Source organism: Homarus americanus, unplaced genomic scaffold (assembly GCF_018991925.1).
Source record: "Homarus americanus isolate GMGI-L3 unplaced genomic scaffold, GMGI_Hamer_2.0 scaffold52512, whole genome shotgun sequence".
Lineage (NCBI taxonomy): Eukaryota > Metazoa > Arthropoda > Malacostraca > Decapoda > Nephropidae > Homarus > Homarus americanus.
This window is the reverse complement of record NW_024735442.1, coordinates 14736263-14759843: the sequence shown is the minus strand read 5'-3', so window position 1 is coordinate 14759843 and position 23581 is coordinate 14736263. Positions and strand designations below refer to the sequence as shown.

Genomic DNA, 23581 nt, shown 5'->3' with positions numbered 1-23581 from the left:
TGTGTGTGTGTGTGTGTGTGTGTGTGTGACTAGGCCTTTTTTCGTTCTTTCACACACACATTAAAAGGGAGAAGTCACTGGCCGTATCAGCTTTTACTTTCACCGTAATTTACCTCACTTAACATAGCGTTGTTTGAGGAAATAACCAGAGAGCCATGGTGTAGTGTAGTGTAGTGACAGTGTAGTGTAGTGTAGTGTAGTGTAGTGTAGTGTAGTGACAGTGTAGTGTAGTGACAGTGTAGTGTAGTGTAGTGACAGTGTAGTGTAGTGTAGTGTAGTGTAGTGTAGTGTAGTTTAGTGTAGTGTAGTGTAGTCCTCGTAGCTTATGTCACCTTAAGACTAAGCCGACCAGCTGGAGAAAGTGGTCGTGTTAGTGCTGCTCCCCACATTCCCTCCCTCCTTCTACGTTCCTCCCTCCCCTCCCCCTTCCTTCCTCCTTCCCTCATTGCTCTTTCCTTCTTCCAGTTACAATGCTTATCTCCCTTCATTTTCTCCCCCCTCCCTCTCCTCTCTCCCCTCCCCTCCCCTCTAACCCTCCCACCCCCAAACTTTCCCTCCCTGAACTTTACTTTCCTCTTTCTCCCCTCCCCCCCCCATAACTCCGGGTTACTCAAAGAGACCATCGTGTTCTCTCGTTCACTTTGTTTCCAGTACTTCCCCGTGTAGTCCAGTACTTAGCTGCGTATTTCTGTATCTTCTTGTGTAGCGGTGGCCAGATGACTTAACAGTTATCAAGGTGTGTGGTGAGGTGGGAAGTTACTGTTGTTTTCCGGGAACCAGTTTGTCGAGTGGTCCAGGCCCCAAGATATCACCTGGCTGTTGCCCCCTCATGGTTGTAGGTGAGTGTAGGAGGTGACCAGGTGTAGAAGACATTAGGTGACCAGGTGTAGAAGACATTATTACAAGTGTGTGGAGGCGTGTGCTTCAGGTTCCTCACTCAATGGGTGTTGTGGTAGCGTCAGCCCCTAGCTCCCTCCGCCAGGGGCACCTGACACGCTAGCTGCCTCACGGTCTCGTTAAACACCTGTTGGGAATGGTTGTCACGTAGTAATTTTCTTGCGTTGTGTTGCTGGCCAGATGTGTTAGTAACAAGTAGTAATGTGGTGTTAGTTATGTTCATCCTGTTTGGTGTCATCTTTGGGGTAATTTTTGCACCTCATCTCACCCCACCCCACCTCACCTCACCTCACCTCCTGCCTATCTCCCTCCTCACCTCCCTTTATATATAACAGTAAAACCAGCAAATAAATTAAGCCCACTATTCATTACGACCTCCTGGTGACTTAGAATTATGTGCATGTGAATATATATGTATGAATATCTCAACTAATGGTCTTCACTACGCTTAGAATTATTAGTTAAAAGTTTAAAACGTCTTACGCCCCCAACACACTCAAACGCATGTCACAGGTCAAAGTTTTCTACACAAGTACACGTTGGGTTTGATGTTGTCTACAGTACTTGAACGTGTGTTATGGTTAATGTTGTACTTTATACTAGAACGTTATGCTGAAACCGCGAGCAGTGTGTCCTTGAAGCCTTAAGAGAGTGGTCACGGTCTAGTTGGATTGGCTATTTTTTCCCCCGCTCTGACTCTTTCCTGTAACCTTCTGTATTCTTATGACCTGCTCAACCTAGTGTAGCCAAGGACACCGTGAGATTTATGAGTCAACCCAGGGCGTCTTTCACGTGGGTTTGGCGTCACATACAGGTTTAAATTTGTTTCTTTCTAGCCAGTGGGTTGATGAGGTTATGGTACTGACCCCACACAACCAGTCTTCAACTTACTGACACATTGACCACAGGACTTCATTGTTATTCCCCATATAGAAATTGGGTCTTCTTACAGCGTTAGGCCCTATTGAGAATATTCTTTTTAAATATTTACGTAATTAGAATCCAGCAAACATCGTGATTAACCTGAGCTTTCTTAATTATATTGTCCACAGACTAATTAACTCGGTTGTTGGAGAGTTGACTGTATATCGTGCTCTGTGAACCCCCCCCCCCCCAAAAAAAAATGGATCCAGTAATTGATAAATTTTGACCCCCCCCTTCGCTCGGTCAGTACAGTTTAACGGGTGACTGTTGTATAATGTTGATTTATTAATAGTACCTGAAGAAGCGACTCCTCCTGTGTTGTGAGAGGAAGGGGGAGGGGGGCAGGGGGATTACCGCTTCATTCTTGTTTACATTTTTTATGCACGTTTTTTGAGGTGCGGTGATGGTAACATTTGACAACTTCTAACCAGCTGACCATCTATTGTGTAGAGTTTTCTCCCACTACAAAATGTAAAAAAAATCCCACAAAAGGAAAATATAAAAGTGACCAGACGCCATATCAGGAGTTGAGAGTGGCGGATGTTTTGGTATACGTGCGGTAAGATTTTCTTGTTGCCTCCCGCCTGCTGGACGATTACATCACAATAGCTGGAGCGAATTGCACCTAAATATATTTTTTAACTGGCTTCCACTTGGCCACCCCCTCCCCCCTTGGTTACACTCGATCAACTAGGTTTTAATTTTTCCCCAGTGTAAGGAACGTAATAGATTTTCTGGAGTTTTGGGCGGGGTAGAGACAAAGAACTGCTTTTGTTTTATTTGAACGTACCAATCTGAAATGCCTCACACTTTAAGAATTTTATGTACTGTTTATGTGTAGTGTCTTATAGCTACAGGTAGCAACATGTGTTTGTGACCTGTTAGCATCACTTCATGTCATGTGGTAGCCAGCGAGTTGTTTGAGTCAGGTCAGCTAGCTGTGAAGTACTGTATCACCATCGGCGTCACCAGACCTCGTAAGACATAAACCATCGCTCTAGTTCTTTAAACACAGATTTCGTCAAGCTTTAGAATTGGCAGCCAACCACAAGTTTTTTCCTTTGAATTTATCGCCGGATATCGTTTATGCTTCGTCAGGTGTCAGGAAACACTCTCAGGGAGTGAGATAAAACGCCTCTCGCTTTGGTGTCGTGGGTGTGAAAATTTCACTTCCCCGGCCTGAACGTGACAGATCTTGAACCGTGGCGGCTTGGCGGAGACGAGTGATTGGTAGCGGTGGTTGACGCGACGCACCACCACTCCCGAGTGTTGTTATCTACTGTACTGTCACATCCTTGGCTCCCCCTTTCACACTCCCTGATTCCACGCTCTCAGATTTCCCCGTGTCCATGTGGGTGTAGGTGAACGAAACCTTTCAGAAACACGTTGGTCGACTCCCTTGAAACTTGGCAGTAGTTTAGGTGTTGGATAAGGAAGGAATTATTAAATATTGGAATGGGCAATTTATAGGGGTAAGCTAAGGGTTTTGTTCTATTGTACACTCACAGTTAGGTGTGATAATTTAATAAGATTAACAAAAAAGGTTAGAGAGAGAGAGAGAGAGAGAGAGAGAGCGCACGACACGTCAAACTCTGAATACATTTCTCAAAATGACTTCTGACTTAACCTGAGATTCTGGTGTAAGTATCGTGTGAATGATTAATGATGTGTAAGTGCCTCGTGAAGTGCATTTTGTATGTGTGGCGAGTGAGGTATTGGGGGCACCACACAACGGGACTTACTGTATAATAAACGAGGTTATCCACACGTTTGTTGACCTGAGAAGGGTGACCCGGTAGTGTTGTTGTGCTGTAAATGTTCGTGGTTATATTTAGCGCGTAATGTTACTGTTAAACGCGTGTGGTAGTACCGAGGACATAGCCTTCATCCTAAGTGTCTGTGGGCGAAGGCTGCTGATGTCCACACACACACACACACACACACACACACACACACACACACACTGTATGTTCACTGTATGTTCCTTTACCTTTCTCTAATGAAGGCTTTTGTTAAACCACCAATGTATGTAATAAATCATTTATGTCCAATGTATATTTTCAGCCTTCGGGCTGCAGAATTTTTTCAATAAACCGTCAATTATTATTATTATTACACACACACACACACACACACACACACACACACTGAAATCGTTTTTAGACGCTAGTGTAAACGTTCATGTCCACTTTTTTTCTTAAGCAGCAGAGGATCTGCAGAAGTGACAGAGCCGAATACTGATTAGTTATCTGTTCACTAATTTTATTGGAAGTTGTATGGACATTTGTGAAAGAAGATGTATAGGGTGGTGGAGTAAAGGTGTATAGAGTGTGACAAGAACTCGTATGTGATACAAATGTGAAGACCCGGAAGAGTATATATTTCCAAAACACTCAAAGTACTGTCACAAAAATAATAACCAACGATAATATTTTAAGTAATGGATAACATGTGAGCTTGTTTGTCCCCCCTGCAGTTAATGGAAACATGTTGCCGCACCGCAAGTCTTGTGGGAAATGGTGAGAAGTGGCTGAGGTTGGGTGTTCACACTGAGAGACGCCGAGGGGAGGAGCGTCGTGTGTGACGATGGAGTAAACAAAACATTGATCCTGAGTTGATAAAACCATGAATTGAAGGGTTTAGTATCATCAGGGGTAACTGGGTTGAAGCTATGGTCCATGGTTCTTTAGAGACGAGAAATAAACAGTATTTGCTTGTAGTATAGGAAAGGATGTTATGGTTGTACTGTAATTATATGAGCATCTTCCACACGGCTGCATCAACCAGAGATATACGTTTTTCACTGGGTGATCTCGTTTACGTGTTAGACAGGAGGATGCTGGAAATGCGTCTCGCCCAACCCACCTGTTGCTACCAGGCATACAGAGTACGGGTTCCGCCGCCCAGTTCAGTTTGTTGACGTCATTCGTGGCTACAGAACGTGTGTACGACAGCTGCGGCGGTACCTGTGCTGCTGCTGGTAAAGGTCTTGGTGGTTAAGTAGTTGTGATGGTGGTGGTATGTCCGTGGTTGGGTAAACTGGATGTCAACCACCCAGCTCGTGCTCCATAACGTGTGCAACTGTGAAGACTCGTGAAGCGCCCGGTCGGGTAGGGCAGCGCCCGGTCGGGCAAGTCCCTCCAGTGCCCCAAGTGAAACTCCTCCCGTTACCTGTACCAGGGGTGCCACTCCACCAGCACCTCTCATTTTTGCCCTCGTGAGTGAGTCAAGTGTACCCGATGGCTGCTCACTCCTGCTGCCTCGTCACACAATTGTGAACCACGTTACTCCCTGATGGGGAAGGAGGGCGGTAGTAGTTCACTCATCCACGCCATTAATCCCCCAGGCAGCCAGCGGCCAACAGTGCAACTTTCGGTTCTCAACTTTCCTTGACGCTCTCGTCTCTTGGGCCTGGAGATGTTGCCAGGTTCCTGAACCCCACCAACTTTATACTACCTTATTTTCACTATCATCTTTTAACTTTATATAGTCTGAGGTAACCTCACATGGAAACTAGTTTTGTTTATTTTATCTTTGATGATGTAGGATAGCTTTAATATTGTTTAGTAATATTAATTAATTACGAATAGCGACAACCGAAGGTGAATCCCAGCTCAGAGGCTGTACCTGTAAACAGTAAACTGGATCTGATCCTGGATGCTGACCTCGTCCTGATTTTAGCTTCTTTATTAGACACAGTCCCCCAAACCACGGCCTAATTAACTCTTTTGTTTCAAAATTAAGTAAATGTTTGTTTGGGATTCCTTCAGCTCAATGTGTAATCCATCGCTCTGGGTATTCAATAGTTCAGTACTGGTTCATATCTTTTCATTTACTAATCAACCTAAGTTACATTCAAAACACTTACTTTGAGTTTAAGAAAGGTAATATTTTCATTTCATTGTGTATTAGTGTTACAAGTTTGGAAGGAAATTGTTGTCATCATCATCAAAAGCCCGGCAAACATCCTTAAGTTTTTCACCTCCACAATTTTCAGTACTCCTTATGATTCTTATATTCGTAAATATATATTTCTCTCATTCGTTATTATACTTATTTCTTGTCCATTAATACATTCTTCTGTTCATTATAATATTCTTCCCCTGATCATTATAATAGGTTTTCTTGGTCATTATAATATTACTAGTCTAACGCGTAACTTTTAAACTCGTAAAACAATACCACATATACACCTTTGTTGCTGTTTTTTTTTCCTTGACATTTCCCGCCAAACCTGTCTCCCTGACCCACATATTGTTTACTTGTGGCCAGCTGTACACCTTTAGTACACTTGCAGACTAATTTCCCTGAACACTTTACAATATATGGCATTTTCTTCTGGGTAAATATATCAAATAACACAAAATTAAATAAAAAAAAATTACAGCAAAGAAAAGTCTGATGTATTATGTTAAAATTCTAATCTCCGTAACCTAATCTCCCTCACTTAAATAATGCTTAAGTATTTACATGACTGATGCTGCCAAGTGTGTTAACGCAGGTGGGTGATGACTGTGTTGTGATGTGTTGATGTTACTACAGTACCTTGAGTATTTGTGTCGATGATGTTTGTAGATGTTCCTACGGGGTTGATGGTGAGTATTGTGTTTCTGTTGATGTTGCAAAGTTGGCATTGGCGTTCTCGAATGCTTCTATTGATGTTGGCATCACATTATGCATCACTATGGCATCACACTACTCATGGTAACACTACACCATGGCATTATACTACACCATCATGGCAACATATTACATCACCATGGCAACACACTACTTCACCTCACCACAGCAGCACATTCCTAATGATGCACTAGTCGTACTTCACAAAACCGGCTCAAGGAGAGAAGCATTGGACGTCCAGAGCTGTTAAGGATCTAGAAGCACACTGTAATTTCCCCACATTCGTCTCTACGTCCTGGACAAACCGTGACTGGTAATATTAATTAGTGGGAAACAGACGCTACTTAGACGTTACTTAGCGCACAAGAGTGACATGTCTCGGTACCTCAGATAGTTAGTATGTGCGTGTGTTGGTGGTTGCCTGTGAATGCTTTTGATACCACTGGTGTTCGGTAATACGACTTGGCAACTGTCCCTATTTAGAAGAGTGTCCACATAGTCCTATATTGATTATTTTCGTGGTGTGTATTGGTCTGAAAAGTATTACATTGAAGGTACAGGAATGTGAACCTCAACATAGATAATGGGAAGAAGTGTATTACAGAAGAGTAAATCAACATTGAGGTGTGTAGGTGTTATTTAAGTTTATGTGTAAGTGTAATTGGCTGGAGGCATGTGAACAGCTGATGCAAGCAGGTGCACCCATCACCTTACGAGGGTGGTGGAGGGGTGAAATAAGCACGCCACACAGCCACATGTCTTCCCCCGGCACACTACTCCACTGACCTACCTCTACCTTCACGCCCCCTCACCTCCACACTCCTTCCTTCCATCACCTTGTCCCTGACTCATCATCTCTCACACTTCATGACAGTGACGGTGGGTGAGATGGTGAATGGATTCGGCTAACAATGGGACATGTGTGGGAGGGTAAGCTTATTACCTGGCGTTCCCCCTCCCAGGTGTTGTTGGTGAATAGGTGATGGTGAACAGGTGTTGGTGAGCAGGTGTTAGTTGTAGTGAGCAGTCCATCCACTCTACATTGACAATAGTGTTAACGTGACTGATGATGAGGGAAGAAGGGTTAATCAGTGCAAAACAAGAAGAGAGATTGTTCAAACATCTCACCAGTGAACGATGAACACTACCAAGAGACGAGTGCTGTGGCCAGAGGGTTCAACAGAAGAACCTTTAAAATTTTGGCAGCGACGGCCGCGGGGGTGGGTGGGGGAACAGGTGATCACTGCTGGAAGATGGTGTAGGTGTTGCACTTGTCACTCGTGTTACATAGCCACTACCACCACCGCGACTTAACACCTTCTCTCTCTCACCTAATACATCCTCATCTTAAAATCACTTAAAAAAAACACACCAGTTATCACTAGATTTTCAAAACACGCTCCAGTCTATTTTCAGAATTACAAGAGACTATTAGAGGTTGTCAGTATGGCAAGGTATTGGAGGGGCGTGGATCGTCGACTACGGTGTAAGAGGTGCGACTGTCGAGTCTGTCGACGGGGCAGTAGAAAGCGATCCCCAAGTTCTGCCTCGTTGCTTAGTTGTCAGTTCGTGATTTTAATACGCCGTCGCCACCACGTCAGGTTGTTGCCGTAAGAGCCGTGTTGTGTTGTCTTCCGGGAGGCAGTCAGCTGGTGTGTGTGTGTGTGTGTGACACTTGTACACTTGTGACAGGATGTTTGCGTTAGGTAGAAGTGTGTGCTTGTTTCTGTATATGAGTATTGTGGGTGCCTATTTGTGTATGTATACCCCTTGTACATGTATTTAAAACTAATGGCTATATGTATCTTTTATTTGTGTTATAGGTGTGTTTGTTGTCTTACTGTATGTGTGAGTTATGTGGTTTGTGTTTGTATGCATGTGAATGTTATGAGAGAGAGTATAGCATTACGTGATAACCTTCAGAGATGTCTAACAACGCCTCTTAACACCACATGGGAATAAAGCTTGCGTGATGTTCGTCAAGGTGTCCGACGTGAGAGCCCTTGTACCAGATAATTATAACATTTTCTTTGTTGCATATAACAGCCGTTGGGCAAAAGTAGAGAGTATAACAGGACGCTGGAGATGGCAGCTATCGGTGGGACAACCCATTGAGCCAATACAGTAATAGAAAATTCCCAATTGTTTCGGAAATGACAGCAGCTTCACACAGGTGACAGCCAGCGAGGTAACTGACAGCGCTGTGAGAGAAATGTCGTATTTTAATAGTAATAAGCGTGCGGCCAGACCCTCATCTCGCACTGACTGTATTCACCACCACCAATACAGTGCTTAAAGGGACAGCCGGTGAGAGTTCAACCTTCGGTACTGATGAACATTTTATAACCTTTTGTCCCCACAAGGTGAAGGTTCCAGTGCGTGGCATCTGTTATGTTATTAAGGTCTTAACAGGACTGACTTGTTGCTGTGGTGGGTAACATGTGTGTCAAGGGATGTAAAGCCGAGACCTGTAAGCCATGGAGTGTGTGTGGGTAAGAATTAATATCTCATTTGCCTCATTAAAACAAAAACTTTGAAATTATTTTGGGAAATAGTCTGCGAAAGCTTATTGAAAACCATCCTATAGTTGTAACACATACATTACACAGCGAAAACAGTGTTTGAAGTCAGTAATTATTAAGTCCACAAATGATCTGTAGATATACCTAAACTAAACTAAGTACTAGAGGTGCATGGAACTCTCAAAATATATTCGCCAGGCCTATGGTAGAGTAAAGCATTCCTGGAATAAAAAAAAAGTCTCCTTGCTAAAGCCACAATTTGACTATACCGTGAAAGGTGGCCATGATCGTGAAGAGAAAGTGTCATGGAGTTAGCAGTAAACTACCATGGCTAACACTGCGAACCATCATTACCAAACTAATCAATAGTTGTTTCTGTGGAATACAAAGGCAGAAATATCAAACCTTCGTGACAAACAAGAAACATACAGTATTTGTATAATTAAAAACAACAACTTTGGACTGTAAAACTAAACAGACCAGGAGACGTAACAGACCGCGGGTGGGAAATGTCATTCCACACACACAAAAGGAAGACGGGTGCGGATGTTGTTGATGACGTAACAAGTGGGTAACATTGGTGTACCTCTTCAGTGTCCGCCGTTGACGTAAAACCTCTCCCTCCTTCACCTCACTCGCTGGAGGGTAGCTTGGACTTTGTCCCAGGACCTCACACCATTGTTAATATTGAAAAGCCTCCTAGACCTGACAGTCCGACACAAACTAGATCTCGCCATTTGACGTCTAACGTTTGGTTTGTGGCAAAGCAAGTAAAATCCACGTTGAGTGCAACAGGTCACCCGTGGGGGTACGCTCGGCTTAGGGACACTTCTTAGCGGATGAGAACCGAGGTTGCAGTACTATACTATACGTCACGTCCTTTCCCCACGTAATTTCCGGGGGATGAAGGCGTAGCTGGAGGCAAGGGGGTGGGGGGGGGGAAGGGGTGTTAAGATATACATATCCTGTTGGTTGTGCTTATATGCAATCCTCTGAAATAATGTTTTAATATCAGAGCCTATAGCTATGACATTGGTGGTGTTTCCGATCGCAGTCAAAGCTGTGAGGACTGAAGAAGCATAAAACGGAACAAAACACGCCCTCATGATGCATCGAACGTAAAATAGTAAAAGGGTTCTCTTTCATTATTAACCCATAACTGAAATTAAGTGAAATTCCGATAAAAATTCGTTTTCATCCCAATATCCCCAATGGACGAGTTGACGGTCGGAATTTTTTTGTAAGATGGCAGGTCAATGGGTAAAGAAAACGCTTAAATTCACTATGGTTATGATATTTTAAAATAAATTGAGCCAAAACGGGTAAAAAATTAGGGTTAAAGGTGCAAAAAAGTCACTTGACTGCGAAAAACTCTGTGATTGGTTGTGAGAAAGATTAGGAGTAATGATAAGTAGGAATCTTAAACCAAGTAAACAATGTGTATTTCCTCGAAACAAGGTTAACAAAGTGCTTTGGTTCATACAAAGGAGTGTTAGTTACAAGACTAGCGAGACCTCACTTGGATTACGCAGTTCAATTCTGGTCACCGCACTACAGAATGGATATAGAATCCCTAGAAAGAATTCAGAGGAGAATGACAAGACTAATCCATGGCATTAGAAACCTTGAGTACAGAGACAGGTTAAAGCATCTTAATTTGCACTCCCTCGAGAGACGTAGAGTGAGGGGCGATATGCTCGAGGTTTATAAATGGAAGTCAGGGCTAAACAAGGGTGACATTAAAAGGGTACTTAAACTATTCAACCAGGAGTGAACTCGTGTGCATTATGCAGAAGACCCGACAGCAGCACCCTTATTCACTACCTCCTAAGATGTCCCCACACACAACGCTTCCGTGACGCCTGCTGGACCACCACTCCACGACCCCCTGACGGAGACACGATGATCCTCCCTATACTGGCCAGATATTTTGTAAATAATATTGATTATGTGTTAAAGGAATATCCTTCCTTCCTTAGGCTTTAGTAAGCCCCTTTATAATATTTATACTGTATATACTTGTCACACTTGCCAGATGCTTCTGGTGTCATTGTACAGGGGTACCTAGTGACAGCACTAGGATCCCGCTTCCTCTATCAAGGAATAAACAATTGAAATTGAAATTGAATGAACTCGTAACAATGGCTTTAAATTAGACAAATTTAGATTATGGCGCGAAATAGGTAAACATTGGTTTGGAAATAGAGTAGTGGATGAGTGGAACAAGTTACCAAACATCATCATTAACTCGAATACGCCTCCCTCCCCGTTCCCCCTCCGACCCCCGTCCCCCTTCTGACCCCCCTCCGACCCCTGTCCTAGCCCCCTGCCCTGGCCCCCTATTGGGATAAAAACGAATGTTAACCGAATTCCCAATAGGTTATTATTAATTACAATAGGAACATCTTTTAGAGCCAATTTGACTGCCTAAACGAGGTTTGAACCAGACCACATTCTGAATTCCCAAATCAAGTTTGGGTTCTATAAAGGTGGGTCCAATACGCCTGACTATCCTTTAGGGACAGTGTGAAAACACCACTCTGGAAAGTATACTGGACCAAGCCTTTACTTCATCAATTTTATAAATGGGTACCCATATGATTTACAACTGGGAGTACTGGGAACAGCCCATACCTGTGTTAGTCCCTGTAATAAACACTAGAATAGAGATGAGTCATTAAATTACGACCTGTTTTTCTTGCCATTTATTAAGATAAGCATAACAAATTTAGTAATATATATATAATATATATATATATATATATATATATATATATATATATATATATATATATATATATATATAATATATATATATATATATATATATATATATATATATATATATATATATATATATATATATATATATATATATATATATATATATATATATATATATATATATATATATATATATATATATATATATATATATATATATTATATATATATATATATATATATATATATATATATATATATATATATATATATATATATATATATATATATATATATATATATATATATATATATATATATATATATTATATTATATATATATATATATATATATTATATTATATATATATATATATATATTATGTATATATATATATTATTATATATATATTACATATATATATATATATATATATATATATATATATATATATATATATATATATATATATATATATATATATATATATATATATATATATATATATATATATATATTACATACATACATATACGTATATATATATATTGTGTGTGTCAGTCTAAAGCTCTATTTACGGTAAGCTCAATAGGAAATTTATAGGTACAGTATGCTGTGGTGGAAACACCTTGCCAAGTACTGTAGTGTATAAAGGAAAGACTACCCAGAGATCAATGTGGGTGATGAAAATGGTGAGCCATGTTGTAATTGGTAAGTGTGCTGCTTGACAAGGTGGAAGTCTGAGTTCAAGTCCTGAATACAGTACTGTATTTGAAAATCTTTTTTGTTCTTGCTTGGCCACACACAGAACCATAAAGCTAATCCCAGCCTCTATAAAGTGATAGATTATGGAACCCAGGCTTGTACATTAAACAGAACAAAAAAGCATAGAAAGTGTCAACACCATGAACCGACTAGGTAGACAATAATGATTTTGCTAATGATCAGAATTTTTCAAACAAAGGCATGGGTAGTTTAAACTGTAGAGAGGGCCCAGATTATCCAGATTTCTGGTTAAGGTATAGACTTTATTGTCTCCCTGAAACACTACAGCCTTGGTCTGAAATATTTTTTTGTTTAATTTAGTTTGGTTTTTATTAATGTATTGTATTTTTATTTTTTACAGTTTGACGGGATTGTTGACTTACTATTGGGATCGGGATTATCTGCCGGTGATTCTGTTACGGCTCGTGGATTCCTGGATTTATGCCCAGGGATTGTCAACTACTTGGACATATGCACCATGGAGAGTCAGCACAGTGATCCACATAACCATGGTGAACTTGAGCACTCACATGGCCATCGCCGTGGCTATAAACACGATGGTGATGAATTTACTGCAGGTACGGGCTAATTGGGAAAAAAAATCCCAAAATTTACTTTTGCACTAGTTATGATGTTTATTGTATTTAACTTAAAAAGTACATGATTTTTTATATAAATTTATGAATATATAATACAGGGGATATAATTATACATATATGATATTATATATGTATAATATTTTGATATTAGTCTGTTTTTCCTTGTAGATTGAAAACAACCAATGCTCCCAAAATCCCATATGATACAGTATATCACTGAATTAAGACAAAATGGGAGGTGTTCTTTTAATTAATTTGGATTGACTATTAAGTTTATTGAATGTATAAATACACAGACCTTTAATCTTAAATCCTTATAGTATACCTCAAATTTTGATATAACTAGATGTTTCAGCATAGTGAATGAACTAGCATTTATTTATGGTATCTGCAACCCTATGTGTCAGAGACTGAGGCTTCACAAAGTTTGCCATATTTTATTATGCCTTATGACTTTTTAGGGGTTTGTGTGGGTTGTCAAAATGTAGGATTATCTTTTTTATTATATGCTGGGCCAAGGAAGGTAAACTTTAAATTATGACCTGTAATGGCAACAATACCGATAAGTGACCCATAATCAAACTTAGCTTGCCTTGCAGTACACTATGGGTAAGAGAGATGAAGATGCATGACTTAACTGTCTAGTCAGGGATAAGTGTCTGCCTTACATCTAAAGAGTTGCAATTTATATATGGATGGAAAGAGGGGATGTAGTTTCATTGATAAGGAAGAGGATTGAACGAATTGATTGATAATAAAATTCATTTGAATGACTTGTATGGAATATGGACACAGTAATACTGGATGATGAAGAATGTCTTTTGCAACTGGGATTGAAAGGGGAATGATAAACTGTATTCTATTAACTTTGGTAGAGGAAAATTCACCCAGGAATCATTCTTCATCAAGGATCCCTCATGTTTATGTCTGTTAATTTTTTTTCCCTTAAGATTATTATGTCATACTTCTACTGTATTCCTTAAAAGAAGTGCCATTTCTGTTATTCATTATAACAAATGTGTATTTAAGCAGTAGATAAAGTTACATGTATACTGTACATATGGAGGTTAAATATCATTCTAGATATAATTAATATTTTTGTAGATTAAAGTGTGTGTGTGCATGCATGCCTATGCATACTGTACCTGTATACAGGCAGGTGTGTGTCCATTCATTTCTGTGTATGTGCGTGCGTGTGTGCGTGCTTAAATGCTGTATGTGTAATTTTTTTTTTATAGTGGACCAGCTCTTTCATAATAATTTGAGCGAGAATGCTATGACTGGAAAATTAAGCTGTGCAGAATATGGCCCAACACAAGACTAGTGACCAAGTTGGTAGGTTTAAGTAGTTTAACCAAGGTCTAATGAATTAGTGACACCTATTTTAAAATGTACAGTGCATAAAAATGTTTGTTAAATTTATTTGTAGTTTATTACTTTGTGTTTCATAAATTATGTATGGCAAGGTAAAGTTTCAATATGTTTTTATGAATTAAAGCTGTTATCTGATGTATAATACATTGAATTAACTTACTTTTTGTGCTGGGAACTTTTATGATATCCAATGTAAAAGCTAATATGAAATATTGTTAGCAGTTGGAACACTGATGTACTAATAGCTGACTGAAGTTTTCTTCTTGATAAGGGAAATCCAGAAAAGAAGTTTGTACAGAGTAGAAATATCTTTATCAAAGATAAGTGAAATTTAAAGCTGACATCTGTAGTGTTCTAAAGTATTATTAATGGCATGCATATAAGATGTTACATGTTACAGGCTCTAAACAATTAATATAATGGCAGGTGTAGCACGTACATTATCATTGCTTTAGCATGTGTTAATTCAATGGTAGTTCCATGCCCCATATACAGTACTATGCAGTATATATGCATATGTTATTCATAGTCATATTTGATAGGTAATATGAATCAGTTTTGAACTTTTACAGAAAAACTGTATTTTAGGTCATCTCATTGCAAGGTTTCTTCTTGTTATGCTGTGCATTATCTGTTGCTGTTGTATCATGTATGCATTTTGTTAAATGCTATGCTAGTTGCAGTTGTTAGTATTGAAATTTGTTTTGTACTTACATGCATTGTATGATCTCACAGAGAGTTGGATCGGGGCTGTAACAAGCATGATTGTCATTGGACTGGTGGGGTTGGCGTGCATCATGCTGATTCCTGCACTGAAACGAGTCCAATATTACGACCAAGTTAATCAGTTCTTGATGGCCCTGGCTGTTGGAACGTTAGCAGGAGATGCCCTAATCCATCTCCTCCCTCATGTTAGTTATTATATACTTATCCTTCTCTTCACTTGTCAGATTACTTGCTGGGCTGACTGGTTATGTATTGTCTGCAGGTACTGTGCATGCACAAGCTCTTGAATGTGCCTGATTATGTGCGAGTGTTTCAATAGTTATTTTACAATGTGGGGTCTTATATTCACTATTTTATTATATCAAAATATAATGTACAATTCATCTCACAATAGAAATAACACATTATATTTAAACAAATACTAATTATTTGTTGTTAATCAAGTGGGCTTAGACCCATGAGGGGTGCGTGAAGAATTTGAAGTTACAGTACTTAAGTGAGACAATTACCTCTTACCTTAAAGACAGAATGTCAGATAAGTGGAAGGGTACTTCAATAAGTAGAAACAGGAAATTATAAAAAAAAAACAAAAAAAACATAAGGTAATGAAGAAAGGTTGAAATAAAAGGAAATAATGATAGGATTAGTGGGAAAATAACTATGATTGAAGGAAGGAGGAAAGGATGATGATGATGATTGAAGAATCTTATAAACTGGTCTGGATTGGGAATGAAACAAAACAAAATGTAAACAATAAAAAATTAGTAATTGGATAAACTTTGAACTAGCGACAAAGAAAGAAATACTGTACAAGTAGGTGTCCATAACTGGGTAAGGTAAATGGGGAGTTCACTGTGTCAGGTAAAGAAGGACTGTTCATTCTTCTCGCTATGTGTTATTTCCTAAACTAAGCTAACTGCCTCACCTGTTGGTTACTGCACTCCAAGACTGTCAGAGACGGAAGATGTTAACTATTGTGAACAAAATTCTCTTATTTCCAATTTAGTAGTGCTTCATTGAGCAGGCAAGGTCTTATATACAGTACTTATATTTAATGGTTTTCTTGATGTGGTATGCAGTATAAAATTATCTAAACAATGTTATTAGTAGAAAGGAGAATTTCATTGTATTATTCCTTCATGACTTAGTATCAAATGAAAATATATACAATACATTAAGAGTATAAAAGAAAACTTCATATTATTCCTTAATGTTTTCAATTAAATAAAAGTATTTTAGATTATACTGTGGTGAACTAGTATAATATAGAACTGAACTTCAATCATATTTGTATTATTAGTTTAATCTGTTTGAGCTCTTTCACTACAAATTAAGAATAAGTACAGTAGATAGATGCCACCATACTAGGAGAGATTAACTCACAATGATGGTCATTCTCAATCATTGATAAACTGGGTTTTTTTTTTTTTACCTTCAGGCTATCAGCATGGAAGTTCCACAAGGTAGCAATCCCCATGTACTGCATTCATTTTATGGCTTCACAGCACTAGGAGGGATAATTTTATTCCTCTTCTTGGAACGGTTCCACAACATGTTTTGTGGGAATGGCCATGCACATGGGCATAGTCATGAACTTCCAGGAGATCTTACAAAGAGTAAGGTGAGGCACTCCTGAATTTTTTGACAATTTAATCGTGTAAATTTAGTGTAATTTAATTTTAATGTCAAAAAAAATATTTGGTACAGAGTACATTATACAAAATAGTTATATAAATTGGTTTGTTAATTTTTCATATAATTTAGTTTTGAGAAGTAGAATTTGTAATCACTGCATTGGTTCATCATAGAGTACAGGTGTAGACCCTCAAATCTGGGACCATGTGAACGAAAACTGAATTGGTTTTTAGGATTTTCAGGTCTCTGGTAGACTAGTCAAGTTTTTCTCCTACACACACTTAATTAAACTTTGTTTTACTTTTTAAATAACAAAGTAAAGAAAATATTGTTTTCTGCATTCATTAAATGAAGAGAACACAACAAACAAACATTATATACTCAATAACTTTTTTAGAAATTAAAGAGTTTTATATAGTCTGTTCACTCGAACCATGCAACTGAGGCTTGGGGTCAGTCTGTAGCAAGGCAGCTCATTGTCAGGCAGACAGACATGGGGAAAAGTCACTACAGTTCTGTAGTATTTAATCTATCATGTTTACCGGTACATTTGATATTTTAAGGGACAATTACTATTCTGTTTTGATCTCTAATAATTTTTGCACTTGGGGAAGCAAAAAATAGCATGTGAAATGCTCTGGTAACATAAATATCTTGGAAGAAAACAGGAAAAAGAAAATTGTAACATCCTTCACCATGTGACATCCTGCGGCAAGGAGTTTACATCTTAAAACTTGTTCATCATATTCATGTTGTCTTCAAGATAATTATGTTGCCAGAGCATTTCACATGTTATATTTTGCTTCCCCAAGTGCAAAATTATCTTTAATTATATTTATTTGTATTAATAAGGTAATATTACTGTTTTCACACAGCTTTTGAAATTATTTTGAAAAAATTAAACCAAAGGCTCTATTTACTTAATCCAGTTGCTGCTTGTTCTCACATGGGCCAGGTGAGAACAAGAAGCATCTGGCATAAGGTACCTCAAAATTTTTAGCCAGGGAAGAAAATTTAACCAAACTGAAGGAAGAAAATGTCCGGTTTTCGAGAATTAACAGTTTTCCGGGATCTGGTGTCGAGGGTCTGTACCTGTAATGTGTTATGTATGTGTGTAAGAAATATTGGTATCAATATATAATGCTGTCATCATTGGATATTAATTTGCAGGAGGAGGTAGATAAGGAAACAGTAGAGACAGCAACAACCATAGAAGATACTGGAAGTCATACTAACGAGAAGATAGGTGAAAAGCTCTCAAAACATTCCAAACATAATTCCTTCATATATGCAGAAAGCACAATGAGTAAGTAGCATGGACTATGACTACCACTTTAATAATTTCATTTTATATGCTATTGGCTGACATTTATGAAATTATTAAGATGGATTTGTTGGTATAACTTGTGGATTGTGAAATACATACCAAGTCAGTTCTCATGCAACATGTTGTGAACCTTAAAGGCAAAAGAATAAATGTTGCTCTTGTGCTTTTCTGTAATGCTGAATTCTCATTAGCTGCAACCAGAAGTGAGGCTTGACATATGTCAGGCTTGGAATTTCATGAAGATTGTTGCCATTGTTTCCTAACTGGCTGTGATATCCCTCGTAAAAAATTTCCTCTTCATGGCCATTGTGCTGTTTTGGCTGTAGTACCTTACTCATGAATTTCCATGCCTGATGTTACTTTTTTAATTGCATGATAAACACTCTTGGTAAAATTCTTTCCAGAACATGATGTCTGCTTCCATAACATGTTCGCTTCATTCTTGGTGTCCTTGATAACATTTTGTCCTCTTGAAACATGGTGTCCCCCTCCTGAACATTATTTCACCTCTAAACAAGTTTCATTTTTAATTTGCACCCAACCTCCTGGTTAAGAGTAATGACCACATCTCTTGGGTTTATGTATATGAGTGAGATGGACATCCAGCAGAGTGTGTAAATGAGAGCAAAATATGCTGCTGTGTTGTGAGAAGACCATAACAGTCCACATCTATTAGAGTAGTGACTGATTGACTGTGAGTAAAGAGAGATTTTTTGTTTTCTCCAAATTCCAGCCACCACACAGTCAAGTGGGGGAATGGCTTGCAAGAGACTGTGATATATACAGTACAGTATTCAATAAATCCTGGATGTGAATTAATTATGTTTACAAGGTTTTTATATGATGTCACATACATTTAAACCAAAAATTGAAATATCCAACCTCAGTTTTATACACAGGCCTAAGACTTCTGGACTGATCCAGACTTCTGTCTTTTAGGTGTCCCAGGCCTTTTCTAAGATATTTCTGAGTTTGAGCAGAACGTTTAGGGTGCTGTTTGCATACAGGAACTTTGAGCTGTCCACATATTCCTGGCCTAAAATTTGCTGGACCATGCAAAAATATTCAAATTTCAGTCCTGTTATAATGTGAGTTGTGGTTCTGTAAATTGCAGTACAGACTCATTACTCGAGGGTATTCCTTGTCTAGAAACTGGATATGTACTGTTCACTGGTGTGATCAAACTGACCATCAGGAGAAAACACTAGTGTGCTAAACCAATAATAGTTTGCTTGTACTGTGTACATACCAGTTTACTTAGATGTAAAAACAGAAGAAACATTTAAAATATTTGCAACCTTTCTTAAAGACTATTCATTTAATAAAAGTTGTTGGTGTGTAAAAAAGCTACAGTATTTGTACATTAACAGAAATGGGTAAAAACATTTTGTTATTATGAACCAAGCTATGAGGTTTAGTTAGTTAATCAAATCCACACAAATGTGGAAAATGGCTGGTTGGAAGTGATGAAGCTTTGGTCGAGTAACTTGCATTATTTACGTTTCTGTTACTTGGGGTTGCACTGAGGGTACTTATAGTAAATGGCTGGGGAATTTTTCATTTTTTATTTTTTTATTTAATAGTATTCTTTCATTCAGTGTGTAAAAATAACAACTTGATACTGTACATACAGTACTTTGTGAATCATATTTACCAATCTCATTCTGAGGCACACAGCCGGAATTAGTCTCACTGGGGTAACATATGGCTTTAGTTTCTTTCACAAAAAATGTAGTTTCATGAGAACCAAGGCTGTTTGTAAATAAACAGACCCAGTACTGTTCAATATTCAAGTACAGTGTAGTGTGTTTAATATCCACTACACTACATATTAATGTGGTGTGTTGGGTTGAATAAAATTCTAATGACATATAAAGCCTGTGAAAAATGTTTATTCTTTGCAAAAGGTAAGATTTTGGAGATTGATAATTTTTTTAAGACCTAGGATGGAAATCGTTTTTTACCATACATTAATTTAGATTTGTCAAGAACATGACCTTTACATCAATTGAGGGACCTCTGTATGCATATAGCTGGGAGAGGTGCGGTCATTACTACTTCATTGGAAAACACAATGGGATGGGCAAAGGGTTCCAAATCTTAACATGGAGAACATATAGTAAACTTTTTATTATAGTTTTTTGGGTTCATTATTAATTTTATTTCTCTGGCAATTTGAACTTGCATGTAGAATTATTTTAATTAGTCCTTTGTGCATGAGTTTTCATTTTATACAATTGGAATGCATAAAACTGCAAATGAATGAATACATTATCCACTTTTAAGGGCTTGATACTTTTGAAGGATTTAGGTAAGCATATGTTACATAACTAGAAACTCTTTGTAATAGTATGGATTGTTTAATTAGTAGTTGTTCTTTATGTAAAGCTTTTATCACATTTATGCTGTTATGAATTATAATGAATGACCCCTTTCTTTGCACAATGGCTAATGCTTAGTAACACAGTTTTGGTAAAGCACCTTAGTATTTTTATAATCTTTCTGCACTGTAATTTTGTAGATGACTTACCAATAAGACAGACATAACTGTTTATTTCATAAGTACACTATACGTATGATCAACAAAGAGGAAAAGCAGTTGCCTTACCTTTTCTCTTACTGAATAAGGGGGGAGAGAGGTGAAAAGTATGAGGTAACTTCTGAATGTTGTATTGTACTTCTGAATGAAGCTTTTGAATTTGTTTACATTGCTTTATGATTGCCTGAACTACTGTATCAGCAATTTAGATGAACGGTATCATTGTGTAATAGCTCTTAACACCTATATGAATCTTGCAGTACAGTATGCTATATCTATGCTTTGCCCATTTTGGGTCGACCTTTAACTTGTTAATGTAATTTTTCAGCACTTGATGCCCAAAACTGCTTTGAGGGTTGCAGTTCCAGCCCAAGTAGTGATGCAAATGGGAACACTGGTAATGGCTTAGAAAAGACCAGGTTTGGGGATGATGAGCCAGGATCAGTACCTGAGGATACTGAAGTTACTTGTATTGAAAAATCCATAGAAAAGGAGAAGCTGGCATCCAATGCAGCAGAGAGAGAAAGATTAGTTACTACTCCAGCAGAAAAATCTGAAATGGTATTTACTGTATAATGTATTTTTTTTTCTTCTTTTATTAACCAAGCAGTCATTGCATTCAGGCTTCCCTTTTCTAGTTAGGGAAAGGAAGCCGGTTTGTTTTGGCTATCCCCCCCCCCTTCCCCCTTCCCCTAATCCCCATTTTCATGAGTATCTTGTAGGTATTATTTTATGTGTTAACACTGTTCTTCTTATATCAGTCATTTAATACATGTTAAAATTTCTACAATTATTTATTGATAACTTTTGTCTTCAATTTACTCTGAAACCAGGAAGGAACTTGATATCCCCATGGAGTCTTACTTTGGCTGTACAGTAATGTTTATCTTACAACTCTTCTGTTTGGTCCAAAGTTTTCTATACTCGCTCTAATCCAACTACAGTACTGCATACCTAATTTATCAGGAAGGTGCCTGGGAGATGCCACTCATACTGGGAGGATGGTATTCTTACCAAGGAGGTACCTTTCTTACTTATGAGGGTCCACTTCTTACCTTATAGAAAGCCACTCACATTCTGGAAGATATTTTTGAAATACCTGTAGTTATTTTTTACAGGACTTTTAAAGTTTATAAATTAAAGGAGAGACCTGTAATGGGCATTTTTTTTTTTTTTTTTTTTTTTTACAGGGTGGGGAACTGTCCCTCATATTAAACACGCCTTCTGTGCGTCCCAAAGTTTTAAGACAGAACAGCAGCAGCTTTAACATGGTACTTCAGGAGTATCATGTTGGTCACCATGGTCACTCTCATCATGGACACTCTCATGTTACAGGTGCAACCTTCTTTCTTGTCTTATTTTTTCATGTGATATAAAGAGACATAAGGTGGTTACAATATTCAGGAATATTTCATGTGGCCCACAGTACAATGCTTTCAAATGTAGGAAAAACTTAACTTTATTTAAATCTAGTTCCATGTTATATTTTCCATTCAAAGTTTAAAATTTCTTTAGACCAGAACACATTTATTCCCCTAGTTTTAGAACATGTGCTTACTACTGAAAAAAGGCTGGAGGTGAGGGGGACACTTCTTGGGCTGCATGTTTACACACGTAATATGCCAGGTGTTGAAACAAAGATATTACTGGAATATATTTCTCAATACTGGTTATCAATGATTTCTGGTACAGTATCCAGAATTCCATTATTGAGATATATTATTGTACTGTACTGTATATAAAAGTTTTATGAGTGAGATTTTAGTTTTGCAAATGTCTAAACCCACAAACTCATAAAATTTTAATGTACTAATATCAAAGAAAACATAACTATTACTTTACAATAGTCAAGGAACAGCTGACATGAATTGCATATGTTAATTTAGTAATTAAGAACAATGAGAGTGTCATCCAAATATAAATAGGAAATTTGTTTAGATAAAATAAAAACTCTAATTCACCTCTTCTATTATAGGTCGTAAGGATTCCCTTCGGGCCATGATATTAGTCGGCGATGCCTTGCACACATTTTTGGATGGTATGGCCATTGGAGCAGCATTTGGAACTAGTATAACAGGAGGAGTAGCCACCTCTATTGCTGTACTTTGTCATGAGCTTCCACATAAAGTTGGTAAGTTGTTATTGATAAAACTCAGTCATAGGGAGTAGAAGCAGTTAAGATGCCACAACTCACCTGCGTGCCTGCCACACATTATCAAAGCTCATATTTACCCTTAATGATTACTGTTATATTTCTTAGTCTTTTCTATCCTCTCGCAGCTTTGAAATGTTTCTTATTGCAGTTGTCTTTTTCTCTGTACAGTATCCATTTACATTCAATAATATGTTTCCCATGATGGCTTTTAGTTTTTCCTTTCCCTCATTTTATAATTCTTTCCCCCTTGAATATATTTACTTAGGGTTCCTTCATTTTTATCTATTAGTTTATATTTACAGACCTTTTAACACTACACAATGAGGTACTTCAATGCTTAGCATCCATCCATTGCAAAATTTTAATTTTTTGAAGATTTTTCTTACACACACACACACACACACACACACACACACACACACACATAGAAATCCATGATGGAATATAAGGGGGTCCATCTTAGAATATTGTGGATTAGGTATCATGGAATGAGAAACAAGACTAGGAAAGAGGATTTTGAGAAGCCCTGAATGCTTAAGTGTAAGAGAGTGATAGTGAAGGGAGATTCCAACACAACTCTATGTCTTAACTATTATGTGCCGATTGTCATACTTTAGAATTTGTTTTGTCTACCACCAGATGTTTTTATTCAACTCAGGGAACCTCGTGGAGCCAAAGGCTTAATGTCTGGTTGAGAAATTGAAGTTACAATTTTTTTTTCCTTTTCTTTTATCAGCAAAGGATGTGTTGTATCAAAATGTTCATCTTTCTGT

The 23581-nt window shown here is 38.0% G+C and overlaps 2 protein-coding genes across 5 annotated transcripts in view; one reads left to right on the top strand and one right to left on the bottom strand.

Moving 5' to 3' along the window:
• Window positions 1–7933, bottom strand: part of LOC121871054 (zinc transporter 2-like) — a 65403-nt gene extending 57470 nt beyond the window's left edge. The window contains exon 1 of the mRNA XM_042373152.1: window positions 7570–7933. The gene's annotated coding sequence lies outside the window, so the exon portion shown is untranslated. The remainder of the gene's footprint in view (window positions 1–7569) is intronic.
• The window catches only part of LOC121871053 (zinc transporter foi-like), a 66061-nt gene that overhangs the window by 35151 nt on the left and 7329 nt on the right, over window positions 1–23581 (top strand). For 3 of the 4 annotated variants that reach the window (XM_042373147.1, XM_042373146.1, XM_042373149.1), the window contains exons 4-10: window positions 12815–13031; window positions 15162–15337; window positions 16591–16773; window positions 17958–18093; window positions 20982–21214; window positions 21844–21988; window positions 22629–22784. In XM_042373147.1, the coding sequence (XP_042229081.1) occupies window positions 12815–13031; window positions 15162–15337; window positions 16591–16773; window positions 17958–18093; window positions 20982–21214; window positions 21844–21988; window positions 22629–22784 (1246 nt within the window). The remainder of the gene's footprint in view (window positions 1–12814; window positions 13032–15161; window positions 15338–16590; window positions 16774–17957; window positions 18094–20981; window positions 21215–21843; window positions 21989–22628; window positions 22785–23581) is intronic. The other variant, XM_042373150.1, reaches the window with a different exon arrangement.